An 8,545-nucleotide genomic window follows, 5' to 3' on the forward strand; every position below is an offset into this window, starting at 1 on the left:
AATTCTTCTCAAAATTGTGAACAAGAACAGAAAAAAGAAAATAAAAGTAGGTACATTTTAGTTCTTTTTTATACATATCATATAGTTGCCATCTTATGGTAGCTTTTGTAGTATTCTTTTTTCCTTCGTATTTAACCCTTTAGTGTGACAACTTTTTGCTTCTTCTATGGTCCGCAAACTAACAAGCTTGATCTACTTGCTAGGATGATGTGACAGCCGATGGATGATAAAGGGTCATTAATGTCGATAGGGGGCGAGGGGAGGGGAGGGAATAGGCGACTCACAATTTGAGAAACGCTACGTGGTAACCAGGTGATGGTCTAAAAAGATCGACCGCCTCACCGCGGGTTTGATGGAGCCCGTAAAAGCAGTCTGGTGGACTTTCACATGAGTGTCAGCCTATTCAACAAGGCTAGTGTTGTGTTCATCCCGCTGCAACAGAAGCCTTGTTGCAAAACACCACCGAACCGTTTTTTCTTTGTGAAACAAGACCCATTTGCAGAAACCTTATGTAACAAGACCCTTGTTAAAAAAACACCACTTAACCTTTTTTTTTCTGAGACAAGATCTATGTTGCAGAAACCTTCTGAAAGAAGATCCATGTTGCAAAAATAAAAAACTTCACCACCAAACCATTTTTTTGTTTCTGAAAGAAGACCTCCGTTGGAGAAATCTTCTGAAACAAGACCTTTGTCAGCATCTACATCGGCCTCCACACGTACCGGGAGAGGACTGGTAGGTGCGTTAGGCTCTCGACGACGCTCCTTGCCGCCAAGGTCTCCACCATGGCGCTTGTCTACCCACTCCCTGTTCGTCTGCAAGAGGAAGAGACCGGCCCTGGTGACAACCCAAGGAGGTGCCATCATAATCTTGAAATACCCGGCCAATGACCACGAGCGACGGATCATTCAAGCTCGTCGACTTGGAGGAATGGCCGGCACCGATGATCTGTACAATTTCCATAATCTGGAATTATCCTCCAAGTAATTATTTCAGGTGCAAATTGGACAGCTTTCAGGAGTAGTACATAGGTAGATAGATTCATAATATTGGACTAGAAGTGGTTACACGCTTTGTCGCACCACTCTTTGCCCGGGGGTGTACATTACAATGACGATTTTCACACAAAACTAATAGACCATTCAATATCATCACAGTTATTCATGCTCTTAATTTTCTTTTGAGCTATGCTAAGCTGCTCGCCGAACTTCTTCTGTTCAGATAGAAGTTTTGTTCTCTCCTCTTAGATTTCAATAGTTCAAATGCCTTGCCAAAATTCACTGAGTTCCTATAATGGAGTAGCAGGACCTTCCAGTTATCAATAACATGAGCTTCAAAAGAACACATTTCTACTATTTAACACCATCAGTTCTGTTTCTCAAATCAGTTTCAGACCTATGTGGTTTTATTTATACATGCAGCAGAAATTTCATCCTTGCGACACTAAGTAAAACTTCGACCCGTCAAGGGCTTTGGTTTTCAAATCCAAGTCCCAAAATGATAGCTGCTCGCGGAAAAACTTGACTTCCTAAGCATTTTCTCTCTCCTCTAATTCTGACATTGCTGAACATCTAGACAACAGAGTTGAATATTGCGGAAAAACTTGAGGCATTCATACCGTCCTGCTCTTGCTGAACATCTAGACAACAGGGTTGAATGCTTATTGAAAGCTCTTGGGCCTTAGTGCTAGCCATTTCAAGTAGTTTAGAAATATTGTACTGCATAGTCTGCATCCCGAGTATTCAGAAGCTTTTTTTGAACCGCTCCAGCTACCCAAACAAGCTGCAACACATGTTAAAAGCTACAGTTGGAGAGTCATGGACATGTTTTCCTCGGAAACCCTCAATATCTACTGCTTCATCCATTCCAACATCCCTGAACTGAATGTTTTCTGTAGTTTCAGGATTGCCTTGCTCAGAAAATTGACTTTTAAATTCATAGCTTTCTCATACGAACTCATAAGTTTACTATTTTCTTCATGCATCACTTCCAACTGAAGTTGCGGTTCAGAAATTTCTCATCTCAAAAGGTGATCCTTGTGGCTGCATTTTTCGTCTAGTGCTTAGGCTCTTTCACAGGATGAACCATCTGTAGGAAAACCTCTGGTTTGTCATCCAGCAGGATATCATTAATAATATTCCCTCCATAAGAATGATGTATGTATTGCTAGTCATTCACGTCTTGAGTTTCAGGCATGGAAGGGTAATTTGCATCTTGTTTCACCTTGGTATTGACAATAGCTTGTTCATAGAGCAATCAATCAATAGCTTGATGTTGAGCTCTGTTCTCAATTCCCCATTCCCCTTTGGCAATCCAATGCAATTTCACGAGCTTCTGATTATCTTTGACTTTTAAGTATGTTTTGCACCAACTAATGTCTTGAGTTCTGTCTGAGCATTAAGCATGAGATTGTTCCTGACCATGAGCTAAAAAATAGTAACCTCAAGCAATATAGACCAAGCTGATCATATAGCTTAATTTACTGAAACAACAGATGATGTAATAGCAAAATGAGTGACTAACAATAGCGAAATTCATATCAGTGTGCAAGTAGAAGCTACTCATATTCACATTTTTTATGTGGTATATAAAGTCATCTCCCTGCACATCTTTTCTTTGACCTTCCCAGCCTTATTTCTATAATTTAAGGTTGCACTTTATCAGCTTGTTTGCAAAGTTATGAACACAAGGCATGCAAAAATCGGTAACATGAACCGGAGCTTTACAATTTGTATAGAAAAGAAATATGACAACCAAAGAATGAGACATGAATGCTATTATAAACACATGCTGCATATATGCAAATATATCTTTTTAAAAAGAAACCCTGCTGAGAACTGGAGCTCTAAATGTGAAGTAAAAGCATGAGCTGCCACTGCTTCATAACCTTTTTTTTACTCTGCTTCTAAGCTTCTTAGTTTACCATGATTATCAACTTGTCAGAAATACACACAATGTCTTCTCAAACCAAACTGACTAACTGCCATAAACTTCATTGTTGCAATTTAGGGCGTGGCTCCGCCATTGTTGACAGAGATATAAATTTTATGGATCATCACTATGCCATCTAACATCACCAAGGCTTACACATGCAGAGTAACAGCGGGAAGCTGGAAGACAGAGGCCTGTCAGCAAGTGATAGACACACGGATGATAGCCATGCTGATCATGGAATCATACCAAGTATCAACCCATGTTTACTGTTGTAAAATAATCATGATCACGATGTGCACAGTAAGTTTTCTTGTATAACGTCTATGCAGTAATAGATCCACAATCACTAATATCATGAGAGGCATAACATATGCAGTTTAGAGATGCATGACACCAACATGAATTTTTATTTTTTTTCTTGGAACTTATTCGGAGACGGGGATGGGCAGGCGAGCCACAAATCCTAACCCCACGAAAACTGTCCAAACCTAAACAATCGCAACACATGGAGTAAAATTCTAAACAAATAAGAATCACAATAACATGTCAGATAAGCCGTTACCTCCTTGGCCGCACGGGACAGGTTCGTGCACAGATACCACGCACGAATGTTGCTCTAGTGTTGTCTGGCCGCTGGGTGATCACCGGCTGCCACAATCCACAATTGTCGGCCACCGCGTGTCCACACTCCACACCTCCTTTTGCTCCCGTTGGTCTCACTAGTCATGAGCCCACGCATCCTTGTCAACAACTGAGTGTCGTAGGGCCGTAGAAGATGCTGATGGAAACCAAGATAATGGAGGAGGAAGAAAAAAGGGTTTGATGCAGAGCCGAAGCCATGGGACAGCTGCAAGCAGCAGAAACACACAGCGAGAAAGCAGCCCAAAAGAGCCACCAAATCCCCTCAAATGCAGCTGCCGGCAGACAGCCAGTAGTGGCGGCTCCAGGAATTTGCTTCTGGGTATTCATGTGTATTCATTTTGCCAAAATCATTGTTGTTTTTCAGAAATTGTCACTGTTTTACCAAAATCAACACTGTTTTGTAAAAATCATGGGTATACACATGAAGACCCAAGAATACCCCTAGCACCGCCCCTGCCTGCCAGCAACACTCGCACTCACCGGTTCCTCAACAAATGCCTCCCAAGAGGCGCCCTCCCCTCTGTAGGCAGCCACGCTCACACCCCCGAACGCCACGTGCTCCCCGACACCTTTTTTCTAGGGGTAGCCGCCACGATGCCCTTGACCAGAAGAGACCGGCTTTTCCCTGCCATCAACAGCTCAGCTCAGGCCCATGCCACCCTGTCACTGACGCCACAAAAATCCAGCTCACACAGACATATGACCAGGTCAAAATCAGAGAGACAAGCCAATCCAGTAGCCTGAATTGCTCCTAGGCGATTTTGCCCTAGGGAGCTTAGTGATTTAAGGGATTACAATTCCAATAATCTTGAATTACCCTCCAATTCATGAATTCAGGTGCAAACTGGACATCTTTCAGGAGTACATAGATAGATAGATACTCTCTCCGTCCCAAAATAAGTGTCGCTGATTTAGTACAAAGTTGTACCAAATCAGTGACACTTATTTTGGGATGGAAGGACTACACAATATTGAATACAATTTCCATAATCTTGAATTGCCCTACAAAGTCATTAATTCAAGTGCAATTTGGACATCTTTCAAGAGCACATAGCTAGTAGATAGATACATAATCTTGAATTACTGTCCAAGTCATTAATTCAGGTGCAAATTGGACATCTTTCAGGAGTACATAGCTAGATAGATACACATGCGTACGGCGAGCACCATCCATTAACATGGAGATTTGCTGTAGCTAAGGTACTTTCACAGTCACACCAGAGGAATGCAGGACAATTGAATCTACGTTGATGTTCACTTAACTGAACATAAACACCATCGGTGCCATGAGCATGCACATGGTGTTTCTCTAGCACATCGTATGAACGAACTACACTTTCGAAGCAAGCCTAGCGATGAGCTCATTCACAACAGAGAGATCAGTTGCAGCAACATGCTCCCAGTCACTGGTCGCCATGACTCCTCGCAAGTCTGTAGCGGACTGGACTTTGAGGAACTCCAGGCAGGCCTCCTTCAGTCCGCAGCAATGGTGTTGTGCAGCCACACCAAGGATGGCCACCGCCAAGCTCACATCTATAAGCCCGCACAGCCTCTCTTCGCACATCAACTTGAGCCTTTGGAGATCATACCTGTCCGCCGCAGCAAGCAAGTGTCGCAGGCCCGTAACCTCGGTTCTCTCTTCTCCTCCCACCTTCATCATCTCGGGCATTGAGTCGGTGTAGATGAAACGAAGCAAGGCATCAAACACGTTTGGTTCCATGTCTTGTATTTGTATGACACCGGTTGTAGTGCCTTCCATCATGGGGCCGAAGAGCTCCGCCATAAAGACAACAGAACGGGCCGCAAGCACACATCGGTGAGCGGCGAACTCCTTATCGCCGACCTTGAACATCACGTCGGCGCCAACTTTGGTTGCAAAGAGATGGTTCAGATGCTGACACATACTCCCTCCATTCCTAAATATAGTGCATATTAGTTTTCTAGGGAAATTCCATATTGTAGTGCGTAGTTTGAGCTCAATCCAATTATGGACGAAATTAGCCCTCCACCAACCCATCAAACGCAGAGCCTCCCTCCCTTGTTTATTTGTTCTCGTACACATCAGATGGAACAGACCCAGATGACTGGAGGGTGCCGTAGTTTCTCTCTAATTTTCTATTCTACTGGCATGGAACCTCGAACAGAACGATTGGGGCTTTCTCGTCCAAAACTTATCGCCAGCACATGCATTGGTATGTGGGCTGTTATCTATGCGCATTACATTTAGGAATGGAGGGAGTATTAGATGGCGGCACCTTAACGAATGGAGGAGCATCGGCAGCTTCAGCGATGATAAAATCGCACCGGATGATGAGACAATCTTCCTTAAGATGCCCAGACTGCTCAAGGTCCTTTCCTTTCATGAAATGATGTTCACCCCGGACTTTGTAGGTGTTAGAGAAGTCGCATGTTTTAATTGCACGAATGCATGCAGGCTCTTGCTTGTCAAACCCATCCATGAAACTAAATTGGAGATGCACCTTCACTGGCTGCGCAACCTGCTGGCCAAGGGCAAGATAAACGCACATGGAACTGCCATCCCCCAGGCAACCATGGGGACATAGCATCAGAGCCCATTGGTATCCTCCGGCTCTGAAAGAGCGACCCATGATTTTTTCTCCAGTGGGCAGGTCCTTGACGCGGGAGTAACCTTCGACCACAAGCAGGTGATACCCTCTGCCGCTGGCCGTGCCGGAGTAGGACATGGCCGACGCCGCGGATGGCTGCAGCAGCTTGCCATCGGCAACGACGGATACGCCGGCGAAGGACATGATTCCTGCGATATGGTGGGCTAGGCGACTAGCACTTGGGCGATGTGTTTGCCGGCTAGTCGGCGGAGGCGAGACGGCGCTGGGGACTGATCGGCGGCGAGACGGCGGAGGTGTGAGAGTGAGATGGGGAACGAGACGGGCGATTTGGCATTGGAGGCGGGGGCGCGCGGTGGGGGGAGTTGGGAGTGCGGGTAGGTTTTTGAGAAACGGTGGCGCTGCCCACGAAGATAATTCCGTGAGTTGGGCTGAAAAATACCCACCTGGCCCATATTTTACCGTGGTCTCTCCTGGATTACCCACTCTTCTTTGAGCGTACACCGGGACGTATCACTTGCTGTGTCTACTTCTACATCTTTCACTTCTTGTTGTGAGTCACATGTAACGCGAAAAAAACCACAGCGCCCTCCAAACTCTGGTTTTCCTTTTTCCGGTTTTCTTTGGCCTGTTTCCCTTCGGTTTTTTTGTTTTATAGTTTTCCATTTTTTCTTTTAAATATTTAAAAAATTGTGAAATTTTCTTGAATTCGTGAATAATTTTTTAAAAATAAGTTAAGTTTTTTACAAATTAATGAACTTATTTTCAAAATGATGAAATTTTATCAATTCCGCAATTTTTATGTCTAAATCCTTTTTTTAAAATTCATGAACCTTTTTCCAAATTCACATTTGTATTTCTATAATTGGTGAACATATTTTCATATCTGCACTTTTTAAAAAGTGATAAACTTTTTTCGAGTTCATGAAGTACTAAAGTTAACCCCCTTTTTATAACCAGCGGGTTTATTTCACAAGTGCTAGTACGAAAAAAAAAACACTAGGACACAAAACCACCTAGCAAAGCAACACCCGACCCTAGCGATCGAAAAGCAATGGTGGAGTGAGCTATGGGCCACGCCCCGCTAGCAGCGTGCGCGAGCGCCTGTGCACCGAGAGCAACTAATCATTGGGTACTCCTTTGGGAGCCCCCGCAAGGATCACTTTGGGTGGACTGGGAGCGCGTTACTTGGCGCACTCTCAGTCGCCGTCACTTGTCATGATCTGGACGCTTTCACCGAATTTTATTTTAGTTTCTATAATTGTTTCCGACTTTTAGATGATTTTTTTGGCTTTTCGGTTTTCCTCTGGTTTTTCTTTGGTTTTGGACAAATTTTAAAAAAATTGCAGGAAAAACATATTTTTTTCCTTCCGCGAAAGGCACATATTTAGTTTTTGTGAAGGCAGGATTTGCTTCCACAGTCATGCCTTTCGGAAAGGGGGAAAACACGTTTTTTTTCCTTCCGCAAAAGACAAGGATTTACTTATCGTGAAGGCACGATTTGCTTTCAATAGAGTCGTGCCTTTTGGAAAAGAAAAATAAACGTGTTCTCTTTTTCTTTTCCTTCCGCGAAAGGCATATGTTTAGTTCTTGTGATGGCACGGATTGGCTTCCGCGATAGTCATGCCTCTCCAAAAACTGAAAAGAATGCGTTTTTCTTTTTTCCCCTTTCGCGCGACATTACTAGAAAAAGGCCTACTAATGGCGCACCAGTTTTGCCTACTAATGGCGCATCACTGGTGCGCCATTAGTATCACGCCACTAGTATTTTTTACTAATGGCGCATCACTGGTGCGCCATTAATATCTGGTATACTAATGGCGCATCACCCAGTGCGTCATTAGTATATAACACCATGCGCCATTAGTATGCCTCCCAGGGACCATATTTAACCATGTGCTTTGGCACACTAATGGCGTACTGCGGATGGATGCGCCATTAGTATGAATATTAGGTTTTTTTTACTTTTTTGATTTTTGCACATGTTACAAAATATATTATTTGACAGAATATAGACAATAGCACACAGCAACAGCAGATTCATCGAATACAATAGAAGATTAGTCTCCGAATACAATTCATCATATTAGTCTCCGAATTCAAAAGACCGAACAAAGATAAAACATTACAAGTCTCGAGACCGCGAGTATCGAGTTTGTCGGAAGTAATACTAATCCTAACAAGTCCTACTAATCATCATCATACAACTTCTACTCGTTATTCATAACAAGTCATACGATCATCATCTTGATAGTCATCGAACCAACCCTACTTAATTGTTCTTAGCACATGATCATCAGTATTAGGCAGGACCTAAATACCCTATTTAAGCTAAAATAGCATAAAACAATATAGACCCTGACTCTCCATTATGGAGAATAGAG

General features: G+C 43.4%; 1 protein-coding gene across 2 annotated transcripts; it reads right to left on the reverse strand.

Annotated features, from left to right (window-relative positions):
* Positions 1 to 4,906: 4,906 nt before the first annotated feature.
* LOC147992700 (BTB/POZ and MATH domain-containing protein 1-like) lies at positions 4,907 to 6,436 on the reverse strand. 2 transcript variants are annotated; one of them, XM_087541099.1, is made up of 3 exons: positions 6,227 to 6,436; positions 5,798 to 6,160; positions 4,907 to 5,484 (listed from the first exon to the last, which is right to left on the reverse strand). In XM_087541099.1, the coding sequence occupies exons 1-3, from the start codon at positions 6,345 to 6,347 to the stop codon at positions 4,907 to 4,909; spliced, it is 1,062 nt and encodes a 353-aa protein (XP_087397225.1). In that variant the 5' UTR covers positions 6,348 to 6,436. The 2 variants fall into 2 exon arrangements, with proteins under 2 accessions (XP_087397225.1, XP_087397223.1); XM_087541097.1 differs by having other exon boundaries at positions 5,798 to 6,436.
* Between the last annotated feature and the right edge of the window lie 2,109 nt (positions 6,437 to 8,545).

Source organism: Triticum urartu, chromosome 1A (genome assembly GCF_056163025.1).
Source record: "Triticum urartu cultivar PI428250 chromosome 1A, HENAU_Tu73, whole genome shotgun sequence".
In the NCBI taxonomy this organism is placed as follows: domain Eukaryota; kingdom Viridiplantae; phylum Streptophyta; class Magnoliopsida; order Poales; family Poaceae; genus Triticum; species Triticum urartu.